The following is a 27,446-nucleotide window of genomic DNA, read 5'->3' on the forward strand; positions in this document are numbered from 1 at the left end:
ACTATGTATTAGGTAGATCCTCTACACCTCTCAAACTCTAGTGTGGGACAGTGGTAAAGGCTGTTTCTGACTAATTGGATCAGGCAAAGACTCAAAGTCTCCAGAGACCACCTCTGTCTACAGACTAATAGAATTCTGATTTGAATTGCCCCCAGGAAATTGTCCTCAGGTGTGGTGAGAATTTTTTTCAACAGGGTGTGGCAGTTGCTTCTACCTGGAGGCTAATTGTCACTTTTAACACATTAAGCACCTAGCCTGTTTTGTCTTCCATATGGAAAGTATAGTGTCAGTTACCAGTGACTGACTGGGTGCTTAACATGTTAATCTCTTAAGTGGTCTCAAGGGCAAGTTGTTTTCCAATAGGGTGTGTTGACTGTCTTTCCCCCAGGCAAGGCAGATGTCTATGTGGGAAAGATGTTCTCTGCTGTGTTAGGGAATGACTCAGCCCAGGAAACTTGGGGGGTCTGCCTTCTGAGTTCTATCCCCCTAGTCCCCAGTCCTGGGTTCTGCTCTCACAGCTCCAGTTCCCTTCACCCTCCCTCTGCCAGAGCACCACGTGGGTGGCTCCATGGGGAATTTTTGTGCATTGGCCCTTTAAGAGGGTGCCCAAACTTTCATCTGCCTTTCCCTGGCAGACAGCACCCCACTTCTTTTCACAGCTAAATATTATGTGGGTACCTCCTCAGTTGGTGCTCTCTGCTGGGGAGCTCAGCTTCAGGATTAGATCCAAAAGTTCTCAGTGGATCCCCCCCCACCCCCCGCCACAGCTGAGATATCTCTCTGGGACTTCAGTTGCAGTCTGTGGGTGCCCAGCCTGCCCCTCCTACCAGTCTCTATGTGGTCTCCACCTTCGGTCTTTGGGTATCAGGGTTCTCTCCTATGAGTTTTCTGTTGATTATTCAGGAAGCCTTTTCATATTTCAGTCATACTAACAATTCCAGCATGTTCCTGGGAGCATGTTCTTGCAGCATCCTCCTACTCTGCCTCCATTTTAAATCTCACCTTGTCTTCTTTATAAGAACTTAGATGACTCTGGCTGCTCCTTGTGAGTTGATTACTGTGGAATTTCTACTTTGGTTACTTGGCCTGCAGAAGAAGTGAGTGCTATAGGTGGTCATATAGGTCACATTTCAGAGACTGTTCTCTAGAGAACTGCTTTTAAGGTGGAATTGGAATAATATATGTCCAGTTCTAAGTGTAGGTCCCAAAAATGTTTGGTTAGTAGTCAGGTCTCCCTATCAGGAAAGAAATCTCTTTTATGTGTTGGCAAAGAACCTTAACCAAGTGGTCTTGAGTCTCTCTGAAAGGGGCATGATGGCATACCTATTTCTAGTGAACTGTGTAAAACACTGTCTCACAACATAGCTTATACTTAAGGCTGTAATATAGTGGCTTCAATATTGGAAAGATACCTTATGAAAGGCTACACGTTAGGATGGAGAATATTGTAAAGAAACAATGTAAAATTATGATTGGACTACAGGCCTGGTGCAGGAAATCCATCCACATGGGGGGTGGGGTCCCTTAGCCAGGCCTGCATCCTCTCGCAATCCAGGACCCCTTGGGGGATGTCTGACTGCTGGATTAGGCCTGATCCCTCTTGCAATCCTGGATGCTGCATGCACCAGTGATCATACTTTTCATACAGGTGAAAGGCATCTTGCTGTTGTATGGACAGCTACATTTTTTTGCCCTGATTATAAAAAGTGGTACATAACATGATCCTTCTGAGGCAGTAGTACCATTTTCCCCATCTTATGGGTGGAAAAGCTGAAGCAGAGAGAAGTTAAGTAATTGGCTTTGTCACACAGTTATAAGTGTCAGAATCAGGGCTGACCACAAAATGTGCAAGCCAGAGTCCATGCATGTCATTGCTGTATCTTCCTGATTTTTTCAGTGTTAGAGTAGCCTTGCCAGGTTTTAATTTTTAAATTTAATAGACTGTTCCCAATATATAGGGTAGAGTCCCTAGGCCTGGCCAGCGACCAGGGCCAATCTGTGGGGTGACTGGTGGGGCGATTGGGGGGCTCCCACTGGCACCCTCCTTGGCTGGGGGCCTGGCGACACCTGCTCACCAGCCCAACCGGGGGCAGCTCCTGCATTGAGGGTCTTCCCCCTTGTGGTCAGTATGCATCATAGCGACTGGTTGTTCAGCTCTTCAGTCAATTTGCATACTAGGCTTTTATTGTATAGGATGTTTCTGATCCAAGTGGCATCCTCATCTGCTCCAAAATACTGGTGTAGCAATGAAAAAATATAAAGTAAAAAAGGATATATTCCTACACACAGATAAAATACAAACTTCTGCAGAAACATAAATGTAAATCAGGGATTGGGGCAGAAGTCACTGCCAAGCTTGCCTTTGAACCAAAAAAGCAACTAGGTATCTGGGTGCTGTAGGGTAAGTGGGCTTAAAATTGCTTCTAGCAATGTAGGGAACTAGAAACGCATTCAGTGTTCAAAACCAAAGTCTAGTTTGTGGCTCTTCCATGCATGAACAGACCTAGGGAAAAAAAAGTGAAGCTTCAGGCTACTGCCAGGGGCTACAGCTTATATAAAGCCATGGGCCCATAGAGGCCTAAGAATAATGACATAGCCTTGCAACTAGGAAGATTGTTCTCTTGCCTGATGAATGGATTTGAATTATCATCAGTAACATTATAGTACAGAAACTTTAAACCTGAAAGGGTTGGGTGGAGAACAGAGGGCAATGTAGAAGCAACTACAAAATGTTAGATGGGGATACGTGATGAGAGAGAATAGGACACCAACTTCACTATGGGCCTCCAGTTAAAAATGACATTTGATAACATACGTTTTTCTCCTCTTTAGCCCAAATTATTCTAAAATTACCTGAAATAATAAAATATATGCAGTCTCAAAATGGCAAAGAAAATGAAAGAGAAGACATCTCCAAAGACGTATCAAGTTTATAAAGATAGAAATTAAAAGGAGAAATTCGTTCTGCAGGACCCCAAAAAGGTTCCTGAATTGAGAGTACTGGGTATTTCAGACGGTGGTACTCTTGATAGGGGATAGAAATAAAAGGCTTGTTTGAAGCCCTTATACGGGGCAATTAGATGCCAAATCTCCAGCTCAGAGCAGTTAGACACTTCTTCTGTCCCATCGCAGCAGACATAAGTAAGTAGTTTGCTTTCTGGTGAGGCTGAAAGAGAAAATCTCTCAACATGCAGACAATAGAATCAGTTGATGGAAGGAGTGAGTCCTCATACTGAAAATAGGGGATTAAGTTAAGGTCAATATATTTAAGTGTGAGACCACCAGTTCCTCTTCCCTGCCCTGGCTCCTCAGTTTCTATGCTCTGGACAGGAGATTGCAAATTTTTCTATAGAGAACTTGATCGTCATAAGACAAAAGATCTGTAGTTAAGGATATGTTCTGATCCACCAGTGAAATAGCAGATCCTTGCTTGATGACCTTGTATTGAAACCTGCCAGTTGGTAACTCTCACATGTACACAGAGCTACCAATAAGCATTTAAGTACCTTAATTTTAAGAGAAAGTCAAGGATTTCCAGATACTTGAAAACTCACTAATAGAAAAGGAATATATATATATATATATATATATATATATATATATATATATAACAAGTAGTCATATTAGGAAAGAACAATACAAAATAAAATAGTCAAGAAACTCTGGAGAAATAGAGATAAGACATAGATCTTAAGAAAACTTGTTGCCCAGCCAGTATGGCTCAGTGATTGAGCATCAACCTATGAACCAGGAGGTCATGGTTTGATTCCCGGTCTGGGCACATGCCTGGGTTGCTGGTTCAAAACCCAGTAGGGGGCGTGTAGGAGGCAGCTGATCAATGACTCTCTCTCATCATTAAAGTTTTTATCTCTCTCCCCCTCTCATTTCCTCTCTCTAAAATCAATAAAAACATATTAAAAACTTTTTAAATATAAATATAATTATCTTAGAGTAAGACTAGTTACTGCATCCATTATATAATTAAATTAAAAATTTAATAGTTTTAAAGCAATGAAAATATTATGTCTAATAGTATATAATGATGAGTACATGTCATGATATATATGTTCAAAGCCCTAGAATGTACAACACCAAGAGTGAAGTCTAATGTAAGTTATGGCCTTTGGAGGATTATTGTTTGTCAAAGTAGTTAATCAATTGTAAAAATGTACTTCTCTTACACTGTATGTTGATAATGAGGGAGGCTTTGTCTTGGTGGGGAGATGAAGGGGACATATGAAAATTCACTGTACTTTCTGCTTAATTTTGCCATGAACCTAAAACTGTCCTGAGAAGTAAAGTCTAATAAAAAAAAAAGGAGTAGTAGAAATAAATTTCAGAAAGGAGGTAGGAACTCATTTTAAAGAAGTATTTCATAAAGTAGTGTAAATACACAAAGAACTATAAAATGAAAAAATGAATCTTAGAGGATGATATTAGGTCAGTGGTTTTCAACTGTAGGTGATTTTTCTCTCCAGAGGAAATTTGGTGATGTCTGGATCTTGACTCCAAATCTTGGATGCCAGCTTTTGGGTCTTTGACCCTCAGAAACTGTTAGATAATAAATATTTTTGGTTTTAAAATGCTAAATCTTGGGATAGTTTGTTACTCAACAATAGATAAATTATACACTCTGACAAACTGAAATTTTACCCTAGGAGAGAATAAAGTCATTTTTAGACAAAGTCTTAAAAACTTGCCTCCTTTAAGCCATTTTTACACCAGAAATCTATAAGAGAAATTGTTTCACCAGATGAGAAAGGAAACAAAAAAAGAGGAACACAGTGTATTAGTCATGATTGCCTATGTTAGGCTACTATAAAGACAATCCAAAAATATCATTGGCTAGAAACAGCGAATATTCATTTCTTTGCTACATATATAGCATAGGTCAACAAAGGGTTCTGATCACTTTAGTCACTCAAGGATCTCAACTGATTGAGGCTCTAATGTTCTGTCATTCCATCATGACAACAAGAAGCCTTAGGGTTCACCATAAGAGGGAGCAAGTGCATGGAAAATATTACCCTGACTCTTAAAGATTTTTAACCAGAAGTTATATACTTGTCATTTTCATTGCATTTCATCACCTAAAGCAAGTCACAAGGCCACACCTAACTTTAAGGGAACAGGGAATTATAACTACCACTCTGTCTGAGAGTGGGAAGAGAATTAGAAATATAGTTGAGCACTAGTATTAACTAACAAGAAGAGAGGACTCAAATAAATAAAATTAGACATGAAAGAGAAAACATTCTAACTAATAGCACACACAAACAATGTTTGTAAGAGAATGTTGTGAACAATTACATGCCAACAAATTAGACAAACTAATAGAAATTATTAAATTCCTTTTGAACAGATGACCTACCAAGGCTGAATCATGAAGAAATAATAAATCTTAACAGATAAATTATGATTATGATGGTTGAATCAGTAATTAAATATTATAATTTATCCATGTTTAAAACAGAAAGACAACTAGTAATCCATATTTGTTTTCATTACCCTCTATGACAAAGCCTCCTTTTCTTTTCTTTTTTAAAATATATTTTTATTGATTTCAGAGAGGAGGGGAGAGGGAGAGAGAGATAGAAACATCAATGATGAAGAATCATTGGAGATCAGTTGCCTCCTGCACGCACCCCTACTGAGGATCGACCACACAACCCAGGCATGTACTCTGACCAGGAATTGAACCATGACCTCCTGGTTCATACTCAACCACTGATGACGTCAGCCAGGCAGCCTCCTTTTCAAGGACAAAATGCAATGTGTTCTCACAGTCAAGAGCAGTTATAGACAACTAATGTTTTCTGATTTCCTCTGGTCCTACATGTCCTCAGCACTGCTGTGCTGCTCACCAATCTTTGAATGAGCCAATTATGCTGTGGCCCAGGTCCATAGCTTTTGAGAAATATGAAGCTTCCAAACCGACAGTCATAAATTTAGGGGGAAATATGCATTATAGGTTACACATATGCAAAATTTGTACAGAAAATAGAGCCAAAGAAATTGTGCCAAGAAGTGTGTAAGAAATCTCTATATGTTCACTCTCCAAGGAATTTGTCATTTATTATGTTATATAAATCTACAACTCTTTAGTAAGTAGTTTGGGATCTTTTTTGGCAATAAATTTGTTTAGCAATAGTGAACTAAAAAGAAAAACAAGTTTGGGTCACAGGATATTAATGAACCTTCATAATCTTGTTACAGTCCTTCTTTCCCACCTATCAATTGCTCATTTCCTCCATGCTAGTGATTCTCAAAAGGTGGTCCTCAGCATCACATGAGAACTTCATTTTTTGTTGTTTGTCTTTTTTCTCTTAATAGTATTTTTTAGTTGTTTTATTGCTTAAAGTATTACAAAGAGTATTATTATATATGTCTCTTTTTTTTCTCCCCTTGACCTTCCCCTAGCCTCCCATACCCCCCAGTGTCTTGTGTCCATTGGTTATGCTTATATGCATGCATACAAGTCCTTCGGTTGATCTCTTACCCACCCCCGCAACCCTCCCTGGCCTTCCTGCTATAGTTTGACAGTCTGTTCGATGTTGCTCTGCCTCTGTACCTATTTTTGTTCATCAGTTTATAATGGTCTTGATTATCCATAAATGAGTGAGATCATGTGGTATTTTTCTTTCATTGACTGGCTTATTTCACTTAGCATAATGCTCTCCAGTTACATCCATGCTGTTGCAAATGGTAAGAATCCCTTCTTCTTTACAGCAGCATAGAATTCTATCGTGTAGATGTACCACAAGTTTCTAATCCATTCATTTTGCTGATGGGCACTTAGGCTGTTTTCAGATCTTAGCTGTGGTGAATTGTGCTGCTATGAACATAGGGGTGAATATATCCTTTCTGATTGGTGTTTCTGGTTTCTTGGGATATGTTCCTAGAAGTGGGATCACTGGGTCAAATGGGAGTTCCATTTATAACTTTTTGAGGAAACTCCATACTGTCTTCCATAGTGGCTGCACCAGTCTGCATTCCCACCAGCAGTGCACGAGTATTCCTTTTTCTCCACATCCTCTCCAGCACTTGTTGCTTGTTGATTTGTTGATGATAGCCATTATGACAGGTGTGAGATGATACCTCATTGTTGTTTTGATTTGCATTTCTCGGATGATTAGTGACTTTGAGTATGTTTTCACATGTCTCTTGGCTTTCTGAATGTCTTCTTTTGAAAGTGTCTATTTAGGTCCTTTGCCCATTTTTTGATTGGATTATCTTCCTTTTGTTAAGTTGTATGAGTTCACTGTAAATGTTGGAGATTAAACCCTTATTGTTGATAACATTGGCAAATATGTTCTCCAATGCAGTGGGCTTTCTTGTTATTTGGTTGATGGTTTCTTTTGCTGTGCAGAAGCTTTTTATTTTGATGTAGTCCCATTTGTTTATTTTCTCTTTAGTGTCCAATGCCCTAGGAGCTGTATCGGTGATGAAATTGCTTCGGCATATGTCTGTGATTTTGTTTCCTTTGTATTCCTCTAGTATTCTTATGGTTTCCTGTCTTACATTTAAGTCCTTTATCCATTTTGAGTTTATTTTTGTGTATGGTTTAAGTTGGTGGTCTAGTTTCATTTTTTGCATGCATTTGTCCAATTTTCCCAACACCATTTATTGAAGAGATTGTCTTGACTCCATTGTATGATCTTGCCTCTTTTGTCAAATATTAATTAAGCATATAGGTTCGGGTTGATTTCTGGGCTCTCTATTCACAACCACACACTCCTCGTTTGCTCCCTTGCTGCCGCCTTCTTCCTGCCTCTGTAGCTGGGTTTAGGGTGTAATTGACCTGTTCGTTAATGAAGTTTCCTCCCCAGGTGTCTGGTTATGTGGCTTGCTCTCTAGCACTTTAGCCGGACAGGATAAAATTCACCTTAACAAGACATGACCCAAAGGGAACAAAGCATGAATGTACTCGTGACACCGATAACCCCAATATCAGTGACCACCTGAGCAAAGAGAATTAGGGGAGAGAAAAGAGAGCACAAATGATATCTAGGAGAGAAAAAAAATATAGGAGAGAAAAGAAAAAGGAGAATATATATATCACAGAACCAATAGATAAACCAAACAGATACAAACACCAAACACCTAGTAAAGAGGGTGGAGACAGAATCTGTAGAGGCTGAGCTTATATACAGGAAATAAGGTTAAGAATTGGATAAATATGAGGAGGACCTCAATTCAGTATAGAGGAAGTAGAAAAGGGATGAGTGAATAATAAGAGAAAGAAGGGGAACAAAATAATGTACTTAAAAAAATTGATTTAAAAAATGGTATAAAAATAGAAAATAGCAAGTAAAAATAAAACAAAATTAAATGATAAAAAAATAATGTGAAAAGAAGTAGAAAATAAAGCAACAAACAAACAAAAGGGAAAACAAAGAAAAAAGCAAAATAAAGAGCTAACAAAATAATAATAAAAAATAAAAATGAAAAATTGAAATGTCATTCCTTTGGCTGTCTTAAGATCCCAGTTTTCTGGAATGTCTGTGATTTTTTTTCTTCTTCTGTTGCTGGGAATGAATGCCTCTCTATAGGCCAGATCCTGTTAACTCCCAGGGACTAATCAGATTTTTTAAATCCTTTGTACTGTTCAGGGTGGAATCTGGGTGTGGCTGTATTCCATGCCTGGAGACTGGAGGGAGGGGTTATATCATCAGGAGAAAATGGCTGCCCAGGTCCTGGGCTCAGGCGTGACTCAAAACTCAACTTGCTTCCACTTCTCCTGGACCCCCTTCTCTCCCCAGCCTCTCCCCAGATTCCACTTGTCCGCACCTTCTCCCGCTCCTCAGCATGGGTGAGTGTATCCGAAATGTCCTATGAACAGGGTTCAGTGAAAGCAAACAAACAAATGCTGGGCGCAGAAAGGGGGAAGACTGAGTCTCTGTGAGCTCCTTTCTTACCAGCACTGCATGGTCTGGTCAGCGCTTCAGGCTACCCCCTCTGGGCTCAGACTTTCTTAATTATGGAACCCAGATCTCAAATCCCCTGGGGCTGTGCCTGTCCCAAGGGACGCGGCTGGGTGCCGTGTGGTCTCCTTCTGACCCTCTGGGCTCAGAGATCTGGCAAACTTTACTGCCCAGATCCCTGGTTTTTACCTTTCCAGGGGAACTCTGCCCTTCCCGGCTGCAAACTGTCTCACCAGCTGAGTCTCCTTCAATGAGAACTTCTTAGAAATAAAAATTCTCCTGTTCAATATTAGAAACTCTGATATTGGAGCTCAGCAATCTGTGTTTTAATAAGCCTTCCAGGTAATGGATGTTAGTTTTAGAACCACTAGCTGGCTCTGTTTCATATAATGTTCTTCCTCTTTTCTCTGTCTGAGGTACCTCTACTCTTCTCGCCATCTAGGCCCTAATCTACTGTGAAGCCTCCCTCCCTCCCTCCCTCCCTCCCTCCCTCCCTCCCTCCTTCTTTCTCTCCTTCCTTCCTTCCTTCCTTCCTTCCTTCCTTCCTTCCTTCCTTCCTCCCTCCCTCCCTCCCTCCCTCCCTCCCTCCCTCCTTCCTTCCTTCCTTCCTTCCTTCCTTCCTTCCTTCCTCCTTCCCTCCCTCCCTCCCTCCCTTCCTTCCTTCCTTCCTTCCTTCCTTCCTTCCTTCCTTCCTTCATTTTTTGCTTATGTTTATTCCTCTTTCCACAAAGCTGTATTTACTTGCCTGAGAGCACAGCATATACTGATGTTAATCAAACTTCAGATAAAACACCTAAAATGATAGAAAAGAATCTGGCCTAATTAAATAATAAAGTAACCCCTACAGATTTAGACATGTGCCTTCAAGTGTAGGAAAAAAATGAATATAGTAGGTTTATACCAAGAGTATTTCCCTCATGTACTTGTGTTTTAGTAAGATGGAATGTGAAGTAGCAAAAAGGTTTATATGATGATATTTATTCATAAAATAGTAAATCAGATATGATGAACGTTGCCTTGAGTGATACTTGCTAGAGTAAGGGGAGATTTTAGTTCAGTGAATTTGAAGTGAAAGTGTCTTACCTACATGGTATCATGCTGGAACTGGCCTATTCCTGCTGGTATATCTATGCAATGCATTCAACTAAAACGAGCATCACATCCTACTGAGGGACTTCGGACATTGAATTCATTTATCATATATATTTCAGATATATGTAACCTGAAATCTGCCTTGAAAGTAATTACCACTTATCTACTTTTATAAGAAAGTCCTTTGAGCATTTTCCCTTTGGCTTATGGGTGCAACTCCAACCAAAACAGGTCATATTCACTGAAGATGATTCTTTTCTTTCCTATTTATAGCCTCTGATAGTCAAGGTATTTTCTCCTTGCTATTTCTAATTGGAATGTTACTCTGGTGGAATTTCATCACTAATTCTCCTTTAATTTCTTTTGGTGCTTCTAAATTTGTTCTTTTTCTATAGTATTATTTCTGCGCATTGCAAGACCAGCTTATAATAGCAAAATGGGAATACTTTTATTTCTTTGGAAAGTATTTTAGAATTAGTTGACAATAATAAAAGTTACTATTTAAAAAAATCTATCATCTTTGAGATTCATTCCAAAAATAAAATGTAGTAAAAATTAGAAGAAATAGCTTTTATGTGTTCATTATAATGGTAGATGATAACATTACTAGGTGTACCCGTTAATAATGGTGGATTTTGTAATCAAAGAAAACAAGATAATTTCAAGAGAAACAGCAAAAGTGCTTTATTCAAGGTAATGTCCATCACTAGCTACACATTTCCCACATCTTTCAGGTAATTTGTGGATACCATACCAATAGAATTTTTTTTTTGTTTTGAGGTAAACCATTTAGAGACCCAATTTTCCACTTCTTCATATGTTTTGAAGTGCTGCTCACAAAGTGCATGTGCCATTGATCAGAACAAGTGGTAATCTGAAGGAGCAAGGTCTGGTGAATACAGAGGGTCAGTTAATACTTCCCAGGCAAGATCTTTTAACGTGTCTTTAACTGGTTTTGAAGTTTGTGATGGTGCATTATCATGAAGCAAAATTACTTTGCCGTGTCTTCTGGCCCATTTGGTCATTTTATGATCAAATCATGGTTCAAATTGATTATTTGTTTTCAGTAGCGATCAGTATTAATGTCTTCACCTGGTTTTAGAAGCTCATAACACACCACACCTTCCTGATCCCACCAAACGATGAGCATTGTCTTCTTTCTGAAGCGATTTGGCCTAGCAGTCAATGTTGATGGTTGACCTGAAACAACCCATGATTTTGTGCGTTTGGGATTCTCAAAATAAATCCACTTTTCATCGCCAGTCAATGCAGTTCGATGCAAAAAAGACTTTGGATGCAAAGAAGACTTTCTCTCGTGCCTTTGAAGCAACATTTTACTGATGACTTTTCGGTTTTCCATTTGTCTTTCGTTCAGTTGATGTGGCACCGATTTTCCTTCCTTTAACATCTTTCTCATTGCTTCTAAATGATCTGAAATTGTTTGATGAGCAACGTTTAATATTGCTGCAAGTTGTTTTTGAGTTTGACACGCATCTTCATCCAATAATGCTTGTAATTGTTGGTCTTCAAACTTTTTTGGTTGACCTGGACGTTGTCTTTCACATCAAAATCAACACTTTTGAAGTGTTCAAACCAGCGTTCACAAGTATCTTAAGATGTAGCATGTTCACCATAAGCTTCCTGAAGTGTACGATAACTTTTAGCAGCACTTTTCTTCAAAATAAAGTAATGAATTAAAACTTCCAGCAAATGCTCTTTTTTTTTTTTTGGCATGAAATTCAACATTTTTAAGCGTAAAATATCTATGATAGTAACACCTTCAGCAAATTTGACATATGAAGTTTTGAAGCTTGCTTTCAATACAACAAAATAGCATACCTATCAAATCACATATATATCAACATATGCGTAACTCCATCTATTGAAAAAAATACGCATTATGTGTGGGGGCTCTTGTTAGTTATAACTACCTTAATAGAAAAAGCAGTATTGTAAAAGGTAATGATCCCAGTGAAACTGTATAAGAATTGCCCACATAGAATAAAGCTAAGCAAAAAGTTACTTGTTTCAATTTATATTATACTAGAGACCTGGTGCACGAATTCATGCATGGGGGGTGTCCATCAGCCCAGCCTGCACCCTCTCCAATCTGGGACCCCTCGAGGGATGTCCGACTGTCCTTTTAGGCCTGATCCTAAACCGGCAGGCAGACATCCCTCTCACAATCCAGGACTGCTGGCTCCCAACCTCTTGCCTGCCTGCCTGCCTGATTGCCCCTAACTGCTTCTGCCTGCCTGCCTGATCACTCCCTAACCACTCCCCTGCCAGCCTGATCGATGCCTAACTGCTCCCCTGCCGGCCGAATTACATCTAACTGCCCTCCCCTGCAGGCCTGGTTGCCCCTAACTGCCCTCCCCTGCTGGCCTGGTCACACTGAACTGCCCTTCCCTGCAGGCGTGGTTGCCCCCAACTTCCCTCCCCTGCTGACCATCTTGTGGTGGCCATCTTGTGTCCACCTGGGGGCAGCCATCTTGTGTGTTGGAGTGATGGTCAATTTGTATATTACCTCTTTATTAGATAGGATTTGTATTATTGTGCTCTCATATCAAACATATTCCAAGATACACAGCAATCTTAATCTTTACTTTTAATCACAGTCAAAAGAAATGAATCCTCATGTAAAAGACAGACACTTTTATAAGTTAATCTTAAGTGGTGAATTTGAAATGCTGCAACAGCCTTTGGAAGAAATGAACATTTTGGCATCCTAAAAAACAAAATGACATATTTTGTATATTTTAATCTTACTTTGCATATTTGTAATTTGTGTTTTAATACTACTTTTGAGAAGATAACTACACCGAAATATCTTTCTTGCCCTCAAGATCAAAATCTATTCACACTCGATTTTTAAATAAAATGGTTTCTCCTTTATCATTTGACAGAAGAAACTGAAGTTAAATTTCTTGTAGCCAGATCCAGTGAACTGCCTTTTCCTCATTCAAAAAGAAACAAGGAAAGATATATGACTCCATTTGCTGTAGTAGTTGTTGTTTCTTTTTTAGTTGCAATAGAATGGAAATAATTTTATACATTGTGAAATGTATGAGTTTTAAAAGACAAGAATACTATAGCCACCTGAAGATACCATTCTACTTTTGTGTGTGAAGATAGATAGATAGATAGATCTGGATGTTATGATTATTGTTATTGCCAACATTGCTTGAGTAATTACTATGTGCTTAAAAACTTTACCATATTGTTCCTTCTTCACAAATGAGAATTCTGAAATCAGCAATTTAAATTACTTGCTGAAATTTACAAAGCACTATTTAACAGTAAAGCAGAATTTCAAACCCATGTTTGTCTGCCTTCAAATTTCATACAGTGTACAATCTCCTTGGTTTATAACTTGCTTTCAATCAAAGAGTATGTCTTCATTTTTAAAGATCATAGTTTGGAATTTCTAATCTATATGACATTTTCCTATTTCAAGGTGTACTAATTCAAAATGGATACCACTAGAATGTATTAAACTTAAGTTAATTTTGAATCTGCAAAAGTTAAGTTCAAGAGTATTTATGAGTACCTTTTATAGAAGGTAAAAATGGTGATACAACAATGGCAAAATGAGGAACTATCAAGGCTATTCCTAGAAAAACTAGATAAATTCCATTTGATTTCAGAGTGTGGTGGGTGTACTCATCATGATGTGGTTGTAAATAAGATGCTAATTTGAGAAAATGAGGCTTAAAAAGGATGTTAGGTCATTTATTAAGCTTTTCCTTTTAATGTAAGATTTATTATGCTCAGATATATAAGAGTGGAACTGGACAATAACAATATGCTTTATGCCCAGGAGGACAGTATATTGTAGAAGTATGATTTCTTGTCTTCCATGAGATAATATTGTGTTTACTGATTCTAATGATACTAAAAATAAACCATGTGCACTTCCAGCTACTTTTATTCAACTCTAGTGTTGTCTTGCATTCCTGCTTAGAAATGTACAAGTTATTTAACCCCCCAATGTCTCAGTTTTCTCATCTGCAAAATCAATATAACAATAGTGCCTACCCTAAGGTGTTGTTGAAATATTAATGTTGTGTCAAGTCTTATGTACATCATAGAGTGCTTAGCACATACCTATGTCTTTTACTTTTGTTCTTGCATTTGCTGCTATTTCTAAGTAAAAGTTCCTATATCAATTACATATGTTTGTGTTTGAATAAAGAGAAAGACATCTTTATTTCAAATATCCCTTCAAGCCAACAAATTAAAGATAAGATGTAGAAGCTATGATGTCAAACACCGTGTTATCTTTATTTGGACTATGTACTAGAACATATATAAATTAGGACTAAATAAAATGCTCATATTTTGTAAAGAATATCCACGAATATAGCAAGTCCTCCGAAGGAATGCTACCTTGAACTTTTTAAGAAATTCAAATTATTTAATTTAGACTGCTGAATCAGTTTGTGTAGTTAATTTGTCCTAAAGATCCTATTAAAGGTAATAGTACTGCTCACTAATAGCAAACTATTGTTGCTACTTTGGGTATTTTTACACGGTGATAATTGTATCAAATCAAGACATTGAAACTGCATAATTTTTAGGTTAATATTAGCATAAACCTACATTATTATTTTTTCCAGAAACAGTACAGGGATATCATACCCTGAATATTTTTCCAATATTACAGAACTGTCAAATATTGAACCCTTTACACAGTCATTGGTCTGCTGGGACTCTGGACTGTGGCAAAAATGTATAGAAAAGAGAAGGACAAAGGAGGTTTGTGAAATACCAGGGACATTATAAATATACTAGAGGCCCAGTGCACAAAATTTGTGCGTGGGTGGGGTTCCTAGGCTTGGCCAGCGATCAGGGCCTATCAGGGTTGTCTCGCCCAGCCCCAATTGGGGCCAGGCCCACTGGGGCCTGCTACTTGGGGCCTGCTGGCCAGGGCCTGGGGACCTGCCAGATGGGGTCTGCTGGACAGAGCCTGCAAGATGGGGGGGAGGACGGCAGGAGGTTTGCTGGCCAGGGGGCTGAACCAGGGAAGGTTGGTTGGCCATGGGAGGTTGGCTGTGGGAATGCACTGACCACCAGGGGGCAGCTTCTGCATTAAGCGTCTGCCCCCTGGTGGTCAGTGCACATCATAGTGACTGGTCAACCAGTTTTTCCGGTTGTTCAGTTGTAAAGGTCGCTTAGGCTTTTATATATATAGAAGAGACACTTTTGGTTTTCTTTTTATAATCAGCTATTTAAATAATCAGATACCAAGAGTAGGTGAAAATATGGATCCCTACCTATGCAAGTACTTATTCATTTATCTCAGGGATGTCTGTGTTATCTCTTCCTAAGCCAAAATAATATGCTTAATTTGTATATATGTGTGTGTCTATAAACATATACAGATCTTTGTGTGTATACATTTGTATGTGCATATAACATATATACAGGGTTGGGCAAAAGGTTTACAGTTGTAAATATGTGCAAGAGTTTATTGTTGTATTATTTGTAAATTATTATATTATTTATTTGTATTAGAACTGTAAACCTCCTTTTGCTCACACCTGTATATTTGAGTGTGTATGTGTTTGTGTTTACTTATAGTTCAAAAAGACATCATTTACTTAAGATGAATTAATCTTACTGATGAGACTTTCCTAATTTAACCTCCTCCTCCAGAGATCTGCCTACTTGTAGGAAAGAGGGACTTCTACAATCCACATTTTAGATCCCATCCAGACATGCATTAATGAGAGACCAGTAACATTTGGAAGGTGGGTGGGGAGAGTAAGAGATCAACCAAAGGACTTATATGCATGCATATAAGCAAAACCAATGGACAGAGACAGTAGGGGGGTGAGGGCATATGTAGAGGGAGGGAAGTGGGCAGGGAGAGGTCAATTGGGGGAAAATAAGACATATGTAATACTTTCAATAATATATAATTTAAATTTTAAAAAAGGTTACACTCCAGTTACATTGCAAGAGAGAGAGAGAGAGAGAGAGAGAGAGAGAGAGAGAGAGAGAGAAACCTAAAGAATTTTACGATTTTCTTTGGATTGTTATGGAAATTTTTAGATATTCAACGTTTTATTTATTTATTTTTTACAGAGAGGAAGGGAGAGGGATAGAGAGTTAGAAACATCCATGAGAGAGAAACATCCATCAGCTGCCTCCTGCACACCCCCTACTGGTAATGTGCCCACAACCAAGGTACATGCCCTTGACCGGAATCGAACCTGGGACTCTTCAGTCCACAAGACGATACTCTAGCCACTGAGCCAAACTGGTCAGGGCGATATTCGATGTTTTAAAGTGTAAGTTATACATCTGGGCTATATGAATATTTGTGTTGTAATAAAAAAGAACGGATGACAGTATAGACATAGATTAGAAGATGGTCAGACAATGATGACAGGGAGAGATAGGTTGGAATATGTCAAAGAAAAAAGTATTAGGGGATGTATTTTTATTTTAAAATATATTTTCATTGATTTCAGCTAAGGGAGAGGGAGAGATAGAAACATCAATGCTGAGAGAGAATCATTGATCATCGACCTCATGCACACCTCCAACTGGGGATTGAGCCCACAATTTAGGCATGTGCCCTAACCATGAAGTGAACCATGACTTCCTGGTTCATATGTCAATGTTCAACCACTGAGCCAAACCAGCAGGGCTATTAGGGGATTTAAAGAAAGGCCATAGCAGTGAGGCTAGAAAGAGGCCATGTTAAAAGAGTCCTTTCTGTTTGATGGGATACAAAGACAAATAGGGTGAAAAAGAAAAGGAGAAATGGAGGATGACCTCAGATTACTAGCTTAACAATCATTAAATAAAATTACAAGTAAAGACTTTGTGGAGAAAATAAGAAACTGTTAAAATGTAATGTTTGAGGTTCACATAGCATGTTCTAGTGAGAATACTCCAAAAATCAGCTAGATATAGAGCTCAGGTAAGGGCCAGAATCAGGAGCTTTGTGGAAATGAATTTATAGATGAAGGGTAAGTAAAGTGTAGCCCACAGGCCAAATCTGGCCCCAAACATGTTTTTGTTTTTTTTTAATACAGTTTTATTGGGACCCAGCCAAATCCATTAGGTTATGTTCAGTTTATGGCTGATTTTGAGATACAGTGGCAGAGTCTAGTAGTTGTAACAAAGATTGAATGACAAACAAAGCCTAAAATGTTTATTTTCAAGAACTTGATAAAATTTGCCAACTCCCACTGTAGATGTTATTTGAACTTTAAAGAGTGAATGAGATTGATAGGAAAATATACAGATAGGAAATCCAAGAGGTTCACCAATAATATGCAGGCAAACTAGTTATTATTTTTTGATGGAATAATATCCCTGTATCCATTAAGCGTGGCAAGAGAGTCCCCTGTGATTGGAAAGAGGTTATATTAAGTGTTGATGTTGGTGATCTAGTTCAAATAGTCTATCTTTTCTGTTTGTTCACATGGCAATAAATGAAAAGTTATTATGAGAAACAAGGGAAACAAAATGTGTAGAAATTCAGCACTGAAGAGAGGGGATAAAGGTATGAAAATGATTTCCTAAAATCAATTATTATAACCATAGTGAGAAACCTAAAATCAAAGTACCACGCCAACTGGTTTGAAGCCCAAAAATCAGACTCACAACCTAGAGAGAATTAAGGGTAAAATAAACAGGGTGTTAGAAGATAAAATGTCAATCTAAAGCTATAAAAGTGCTAGCGAGGATATATTGAAAACAATAAAACTAAATGAGAAAGAGATCAGTGTATAGCACTCTATTTGTTTATTTCTTTGCCTTATTCTATAAATATTTCAAATTTAAATCTTTTATTTACAAAAACAAGAATTACAATTCTTTTATTTAATTCTTTTATTTATTGGAGGGTTGTATGAAGTGGGGCAGAGGCTTCCTTTTGACTTTTATTTTTCCACTTTATACCCATTATTTTGTTCTCTATACATACATTACCTTAAAATTAAACTAGAATATCCTGCTTAGAAAAATATATACACATCCTTTTCTGTTTTATATACAAAAATGAAATTCCAGAAAATTCCACATTTAAATTGACAAAAGAAAATTAATAAAACTTACTACAATATAAAGAAGAGTAGGTTAATGATTGTTAGGTAAATGAAGATTTATTAAATATATGTATAAAGCACTCATAAATAAAAGTAATAAACTGGACTATATTGTATATTAACTTCTGTACATCAAAGACAGCATGGAGAGAGTAAGAGTGAAAGCCACATGGTAGGAAAAGATATTTGGAATACACATATAACTGATGAAGTGTGTGCCTCCATCATTATGAAGAATTCCTACAAATCGTTGAGAAAAGAACAAACTGATTGAAAACTGGGAGAAGTTTTTGAAATGTGAGAAAGGGCACAAGAGGGCCTATTGACTGCTGGCAATGTTCTATATCTTCATCTGGATGGTATTTATAGAATGATCACTTCATAGTAAATAAGAAATGCATTTTACGTTTCATAATAACACCATCTAATTCGTTTGTCATCTTCACAAAATAAGAAATTTGCACGACCAATTGACATAGAGTTCACCAGCCCCATTAGTAGTTAGGGAGTTGCAAATTAAAACTAAAATGTGATATCACTATATGCCAATCAGAATGGTGAAAATGTAAAAGTTTGACATTTTTGTAGTGCTGAGAATATGAAGCAATTGGAATTCTCATACATTGCTCCTTGGACTGTGAATTGTAAGCAGGAATGTGAACTTCCATACACTACACAACTAGAAGTGCAAACCATTTGGCACTTTTAGTAATATTAAAAATGTGCATAATCAATGGCCTGTCAAATTCATTCGTGGGTCTATACTCTACAGAAATGCTTGGACACACATTACAGAAAACAGGTACATAAGTGTCTATTGCAACATTATAACAAGTCCAAAGTAAAACAACCTAAATATTTATTATCAGTAATAATATGGGATTCGGTGGAATATTATATAGCAATGAATAAGCAACAGCATGGACTAATCTTAAAAGCATGAAATTGAGCAGGTGTATGCCCACACAATAGAATACATACTATATGGTTCCATTTATAAAAACTTCAGAAACATACAACAACCAAACTCTAGTATTAGGAATGTATATTTATGTTACAAAGCTCTAAGGCAAGCATGTCAAACTCAAAGGCTAATAAGGGCCAAATAAACAAGGTTTAAGTTTATGTCGGCTGCAAAAAACAAAAGCTTTAATTTTCATAGAAATGTAGGTTTATTTAGTTAGAGACATGCTGAATACAAAGGGCTGAAATGAGTCATCATAACATAAAGTAATAGAACATTTTAATAAAAATTAATATTTTTTCTGGAACACTTACCAGACACTGAATAACTTCATAAATTAATAAGCGTTACACAAATAAGCCTATTTTTCTTGTTCTCCGAAAGCGAGATATTTCCTGTTGCGCACACCAAACAAGTCAGTCCAAGACTAATGACATGGCAATCGTCATGCTAAATCGTCTGCTAAAATATCTGCTGCTAGTATTAGTGGAGAGAAATAGTGTGCCTACGTGTAAGGCACATAAAGGAAATGAATGCAACACAATTATAGTAATCAGTCATTAGTGAACATTGTAGTTCGTTATTAATAATTATGTATAACAGGATATTGTAAAAATTAAGTTACGAAAATTTTATTGAAATGTTTCTTACATACCGTTATATTGGCTGGGCTGCAAAAATATTCACTGTGGGCTGCATGCGGCCCACAGGCTGCAAGTTTGACATGCTTGCTCTAAGGGAATGATTATCAGGAAGGTAGGAGAGAAAATATATGGGGGATGGGCAGGAGGGACTAATGATTGGAAGGGGTTCAAGAGGGATTTCTGGCTGTTGGAATTATTCCTTTTTAATTTCCTGGCTTCAGTTATGGTCACAGTGTATATATTCTTCTATATATTAGTACATTTAACAATAAAGGGTGTTTAAAATAAAATAAAATAAAATAAAATAAAATAAAATAAAATATGTATGTAACATAGTTAGGCATGCACAACCATGGATTCCATGATGAAGTAATGACTCAACTTCTGTAAGCAGGCTAATGACATTGTCTATTTACTTACTTTATTTTTTTAATTTTATTTTATTGTTTAAAGTATTACAAATAGTAGTACATATGTCTCCTTTTTTCCCCATTGACCTCCCCTGGCATCCCCTACCCCCCGGCACATGCCCTCACCCCCCAGTGTCTTGTGCCCATTGGTTATGCTTATATGCATGCATAAAAGTCCTTTGGTTGATCTCGTACACCCCCCCCCAACCCTCCCCTGCCTTCCCACTGTAGTTTGACAGTCTGATCGATGCTTCTTTGCCTCTGTATCTATTTTTGTTCATCAGTATATGATATTCTTTATATTCCACAAATGAGTGAGATCATGTGGTATTTATCTTTCACTGACTGGCTTATTTCGCTTAGCATAATGCTCTCAAGGTCCATCCATGCTGTTGCAAATGGTAGGAGTTCCTTCCTTTTTATAGCAGCGTAGTATTCCATTGTGTAGATGTATCACAGTTTTCTAATCCACTCATCTGCTGATGGGCACTTAGGCTGTTTCCAAATCTTAGCTATTGTAAAATGTGCTGCTATGAACATAGGGGTGCATATATCCTTTTCTGATTGGTGTTTCTGATTTCTTGGAATAGATACCTAGAAGTGGTATTACTGGGTCAAATGGCAGTTCCATTTTTAACTTTTTGAGGAAACGCCATACTGTTTCCCACAGTGGATGCACCAGTCTGCATTCCCACCAGCAGTGTAAGAGGGTTCCTTTTTCTCCACATCCTCTCCAGCACTTGTCGTTTCTTGATGATAGCTATTCTGACAGGTGTGAGGTGGTACCTCATTGTTGTTTTGATTTGCATCTCTCAGATGATTAGTGACTTTGAGCATGTTTTCATATATCTCTTGGCTGTCTGTATGTCCTCTTTCAAAAGTGTCTATTTAGGTTCTTTGCCCATTTTTTGATTGGATTATTTACCTTCCTTTTGTTAAGTTGTGTGATTTCCCTATAAATTTTGGAAATTAAACCCTTATCCAAGATAACATCGGCAAATATGTCCTCCCATGCACTGGACTTGCTTGTTGTTTTGTTGATGGTTTCTTTTGCTGTGCAGAATCTTTTTATTTTGATGTAGTCCCATTTGTTTATTTTATCCTTAGTTTCCATTGCCCTAGGAGCTGTATCAGTAAAGATATTGCTACGACAAATGTCTGCTATTTGCTGCCTATAGCTTCTTCTAAGATTTTTATGGTTTCTCATCTTATGTTTAAATCCTTTATCCATTTTGAGTTTATTTTACTTACTTTAAATCCTGAAATTACAGATAAAATCATTGTTTAAATGTCTGGTGGAGTCCAGTGAGACACTGGCATGGCTTGGATTCTACAGTAGCGACATGATTTGCATTTGAAAACCTAAGCCAAAAAGAGGCAGAGTATTAATGAGAAAAGCTACTTACTCATATTTGTTGAATACTACCATATACTGTTTTAAGAAATTCAGACATATTCATTTATGTAACCCTCACAAATAATCTGAGGAGGTAGGTACTACTTTCATAAACACTTTTTGGAGAGGTCACTTACCCAAGGCTACACAGTAAATGGTGGAGCTCGGACTCCAACCTATGCAGTCTGAAGGTTGTGCTTTACCCACAAGAGGAGGCCAGGTCATGGGTTCAGATATAAGCCCGTGTCCAGAGAGTGTAGCATGAGACAGACAGCTGGAGTGGAGTCAAATGATACATATGTAGTTCTGGGTTCAGTATAGATAGATAGATAGATAGATAGATAGATAGATAGATAGAGAGATAGAGGTAGAGATAGAGAGAGAGAGAGAGATATTAGACATAAGAGCAGAGATGATCTGGGGCAGTGTCTCAGAAGTAAGAAGTAAAAGGTGTAGGAGAGAAGTGAGTAGAGTCAGCCATGGGAGAGCTCCTCAGAGTGAGTCAGATTCTGTAGAAAATCCTCCACACCTGCTAGTATACTTAGGTTTTTATGAAATAATTTTATTCCTACAGAAGTGGGGTCAAGTTCATGGGTGGGGAGGGGAGCAAGGTACTAAGGTTTGAGGAAAATAACTAATTTAAATTTCATTTACCTACAGTTTAGTCCATGAGACTTTAGCCAAGATCCTTCCCTCTTACCACATACAAGATGAAATATGTTAGGAAATAACCAGCCACACAATGCTGAGTTAGCAGACCTAAGTACAAAGCCACAATGGATATGTCAGAAGGATACCAGGGTGTTATTTATTTAAATCTATTTTGTGAAATTCAGCACCACCTTAATGGTCTGAAAGTGTTAAAGTATGTCCCAAGTACCTAAATTACTCTCTAAATGTAATTTATGCTTGAGAATAATCTGACTAACTTGATTTAGAACAGCAGGAAATAAGTTATGCTGCACATAAACGGAGCAGCAGTGTAATTTTAAATACTGCTTGCATAGTGAATGAGAATTTTAATATTTGCAAAATTTTAAAATCACTTGATTTATTATCCATATGTTTATACTGATATTTTTGGTCCTTTATTTAGTTCAGTCTACATCTCTTCATATTGCCAGGAAAAAAAGGCAACAACTATTTTCCCTGAGATATAATATAGAGGGTAAAATTTATATTTATTTCCCTGAATGTTATCTTTAATGTCTCTATGTGTTTTTAATTGGTACTGCCTTTTCCCTCAATCATGTGTACAGTGCAATTATTGCTGTGAGAATTTTAGGGAGGTTAGTGACTGATTAGAGATTAAATTTACAAGTGTAACATTAAAACTAGTAAAATTTTCATTCATTCAGAATTTTCATTGGTGGGAGTTTACATTTACAAGTCATTATGATAAAAATGAAATTTTACATAGTGCATTTATGAATAGCCTTAGACTTGCTGTTAACACATATTAACTGAATGTGTCTTTAAAATTTTTATGTAATGCTTAAAATTGAGTTTAAAATATTATTACTCACTTTAAATGTCATTACATGCAAATGTGCATGCTTTTATTCTTTAATATTTTGTTTGACTAGAGGTACTCATTTTAACATTATTCTGAGGCTGTAAGGGCTGAGCCCCTTGCACGAATTTCATGCATTGGGCATCTAGTTTAATTATAAACTTAGACCAGCTTTACAGTTTTCAAAGTTTTGCAGTTGTAGGCTATACAGACTACTCTCTATTTAGATCTTGACAAAGTGACAGTGGAAGTAGTTCAGATAGAGTCATTAGATATGCAGAGATTTGGATTGCAGGAATAATGGAAAGGGAACAAAATGGAAGGTGGGCCTTTCAGGAATATGGAAGTCATGTACAGTCACAAAGTCCTGAGGCAATAGCAGAGCATGGTGGGATAGCAGGCAGCACATTGTGCCTGGCAATTCCATCTTGCTTCATTTTTCTGGACCTGGAACAAGTATGTAAATAGGGAAACCTGGGCCCTTGGCCTGTTTCCCTTCTCTTCCTCCCTCCAGCTCTGGCTTGTAGAGCTATGGGTACCATGATCAATTGTATGGACCCCTATGGATTTCTTTTCTTGAAGAATTGAGAGGAAAGATTATCTGTGAAGAGGAAGAGGGCCTGGGATGGGAGGAAATTTTGTGGAATCTGAAGGAAGATGGTGATTGCCAGTGTGGTTAGTGGTGGAGGAATATGTCTGTGCAGCAGCCTGGAATGAAGAGAGTGTGTGTTTATAGCACAAATGGAGAAACAATCACTTCCCAGTAGTGGAAAGGTTTGGCAATAAGGATAATTCTGGTGATTGAGTAGGGAAAAAAGCAAAGTAAGAAGGGAACTGCTACAAACATGGAATGGTAAATTGTGACCAAATGACTTCTCTATCCTCTGATTAGCTTCTTTCTGCCTGTTTCTCAAACTATGGTAGCAGGAAAAGAGTGGGAGGTGGTAGTTGTTAGCATGTGAAACTACCTTTTAAGATTATTTTTAAATGACTGTATTTTTCTAAATATCAGAATATGAAATGTGCATTGTAGGGATCTTGACAACAGATAAAATATATAATGAAAAGTAAAATCAACTACAGACTTACTAAGATGAAACGATGCCAACTATGCATCATTGTTTTTTAGATTCTCACTTAACAACTCTTTGGATCCAATGATACAAGTGCCTGTGAGACATACACAATGTAACAATTTTTTAAAAGGGAATACATTCTTAAATGTATTTTGTAAGTTTTATAGTGTGTATTAGATACCACTTAAAAGGATATAAAATATTATTAAACATGTAATATATTTCTAAGATCATTTTGTGACTGATGGTAATATGATATTGATCACCTCTAAAATACCATCCTATATAATAAAGATGTAATATGCAAACAGTCGTTACGCCGTGAAGCACAATGACCAACCATGTAACAACCATATCATGGATCAGCAGGAGGGCGGGGCGGCGAGCTACAAGGGGGCAGTGGAGAGCTACAGGAGTGGGCAGGGCAGCAAGCTATGAGGTGGGGCGGGGGGAGCTACAGGAGGGCGGGGCAGTGGGCGGAGAGCTACTGGTGAGCTACTGGTGCACAGATTTGTGCACAGGGCTACTAGTTAATTATAAAAGGCAGAATTCTTATTTTTAAGCTATCTGTAGTAAGAGACTCTTTTGCTTACCATTGGCTGTCTTTTTTTTTCTTCTGCAACTAAAATAGTCCGTTTTATAAAAAAAAAATCTTCATTGTTGAAAGTATTACACATGTACCCCTTCTCTCCCCCATTGACGCCCTCCTCCCCATGCTTTCACCACACTATTGTCTTTGTCCATGAGTTATGCATATATGCATATAAGTTCTTTGGCTAATCTCTTCCAGCTCCCCACCCCCCCTGCTTCCCTCTGAGATTCTTCAGTCTGTTCCATGTTTCCATGCTTCTCATTCTATTTTATTCATCAGTTTATTGTGTGCATTAGATTCCACATATAAGTTAGATCATGTGGTATTTGTCTTTCTCTGACTGGCTTATTTCGCTTAGCATAATCATTTCCAGGTCCATTCATGCTACCAAAATACAGTCTACTTTAAATATTTTTGTTTGTTTTTTGTTTTAAATATTTTTAAATTAAGAAATTTAGTTAGTAATTAAATGAAATGTGTGATAGAATGCAAACTACATATAAATGCATAATTAAATATTTGGAAGATAATAAAGAATAAAAATAAGAAAAATACCTGCAAGTCTGCCTCTGAATTGTTTAATTGGTATGATGAGAATTCATCCTGAAAAAAAGGAAATCCCAGCAAAGACCATGTAAGGCAGTGAAAGGCACCATTGAAACCACAGAGATCTGATAGACTCCCCTCTCTACCATTTACACCTATTCACTTTTTTGGCAAGTTACTCACCTTCTTATTTTTCTCCAGGGGAAGTAGGAATAATGATTGTTATGTTGCAAGGGGTGACATTGGATATGTAAAAGCACAGAGCCCATTGCCTGACTCATAGTAACTGTATAATACATGTGACTTCCATTCCCTTCCCAGTAAAACAGGAAGGAGTTGTGGCATGACTTAAGTTCTAAAATAATTTTAACTTCCTAAATGGATGTAGAGAACTGAGAAGATATTTGAAACTATAATCCATTGCATCTCAAGAGTAGCACTCAGAGGATTTTGACAGATTATTGTCCTCGGAGGCAGCCCTACAGCCAGGATATACAGAGTGCCTTTTGGTTTAGTGCTAGCAAATATTTGTTTGGACAGGCCCTGGGTGATCCAGTAGATCATAAACCCGATAAGACTTTCAAACTTACTTTGTAGATTTTTTTTTCATCTTGATTGTATATTAGAATCACCTGGGTGATTTTAAAAATACCAATATCTGTACCCCACCTCCAAATATACTGATTTAATTGGTCTTTAGGGGGGCCTGGACTCAGTGTTTTATTGTTATTGTTTTTCCAACACCCAGGTGATTCTTATGTGCAACTGTTTTAAGGTAAATATAAATGTGGACTCATATAAGTTCCTCCAGAATTTCAACTTAAAGTGTTAGTGGACTCAATAAAAATAATTATAAAGGGAGATAGCAGTGATATTGAAAGTGACAGACTTTGTGAGGTCATTTAATTTTGATCCATTAGAAATTGAATGGCTTTGAAATAATTTATTATATGTTAATATATTTTTAAATTCCTAGAATTAAAAAAAATAAGTATGCTCACAGGGATGAAAATACTCCATAATAATTATCTTTACCTTTGTTCCAAACAAGAAATGTATTCAATTTTAACGGAAGAAATGAACAAAATAAACTGATGTACAAAATCCAACCAGAGGCATGGATGCATGGAGCAGACTGACAAATGTTAAGAGGGGAGTAGGTTCGGGGAGACTGGATGAAGGAAGGTGAAAGGATTAGCCAAAGAACATATATGCATATATGCACAGACCATGGACACAGACAAAAGTGTGATAAAGGCCAGGGGAGGGCAAGGCCGAGGGTTGAGTGGAAGGAGCAAAGGCAGATAAAATGGGGGACATCTGTAATAATGTCAACAACAACAACAAAACAAAAACCAATAAAAAGCCTTTTATTTTCATTAATCTTTTCTATTTAATATTATTCTTATCAATGTAATTAAGTGTGCATTCTATGTTCAGATACTTTGTTTTATATAATCCATTTTTTTCTTGATCCATATTTTTCACCTCTAGGCATTTTGACAGATCTGTTGAAAAATGGCGACGGTTTCATTATGATATGAAGGTATTGAATCAATGGCTAACAGACGCTGAACAGTTTCTCAAAAGGACACAAATTCCTGAGAATTGGGAGCATGCCAAATACAAATGGTATCTTAAGGTAAGATTTTGTGATTTCTTTATTCAAACTGTGTTTGTTGTCACCATAGTATCACAGCTGCTTAATTTTTTTTATGTTTAGGTTCTGAAAGATGATGGAAATTTATAATTCCTGACTTTTGTTGTCATCACTGCACATAGTAGAACATCATTATAATGATGACGTTGGGAGACTGTGCTATGGATTTTTCTGGACAGAATGAAAGTTAGCTTAGATATAACTGGTTTATCTGATGAAAGTGCAATTGAATCTGTGATGCCAGGGAGCATCTTCAGGCAGGGTGTCCTATAGCTTTAGGGCAGTGTGAGTTTTTGTTTGTTTTATGTTGGATACTGTCCAGAAGAAGAACTTGTGGTATACTTAGCAATAATGTAGTTGCTAGAAATATCCATCATGATAAAATTACAGGTCTGTTTCCCTAAGGACTATTTGTAGTAATGTAGCGATATTTCCATATATTCTATTGACAAACTGCCTTCAGAGATAGTCCAGAGGCCAAAACAAAGCAGAGTTAATTGAAGGTACTTATTGACTTTTTTATGGTTTATGTTAATGGAAAGGCAACATATGGATTACAACCA

At 37.4% G+C, this 27,446-nt stretch overlaps 1 protein-coding gene across 5 annotated transcripts in view; it reads left to right on the top strand.

Moving 5' to 3' along the window:
* Window positions 1-27,446, top strand: part of DMD (dystrophin) — a 2,282,236-nt gene that overhangs the window by 1,010,664 nt on the left and 1,244,126 nt on the right. For all 5 annotated transcript variants that reach the window (XM_059679269.1, XM_059679268.1, XM_059679270.1 and 2 more), the window contains one exon: window positions 26,718-26,865. In XM_059679269.1, the coding sequence (XP_059535252.1) occupies window positions 26,718-26,865 (148 nt within the window). The remainder of the gene's footprint in view (window positions 1-26,717; window positions 26,866-27,446) is intronic.

The sequence above is a fragment of the Myotis daubentonii genome, chromosome X, assembly GCF_963259705.1.
Source record: "Myotis daubentonii chromosome X, mMyoDau2.1, whole genome shotgun sequence".
NCBI lineage: Eukaryota > Metazoa > Chordata > Mammalia > Chiroptera > Vespertilionidae > Myotis > Myotis daubentonii.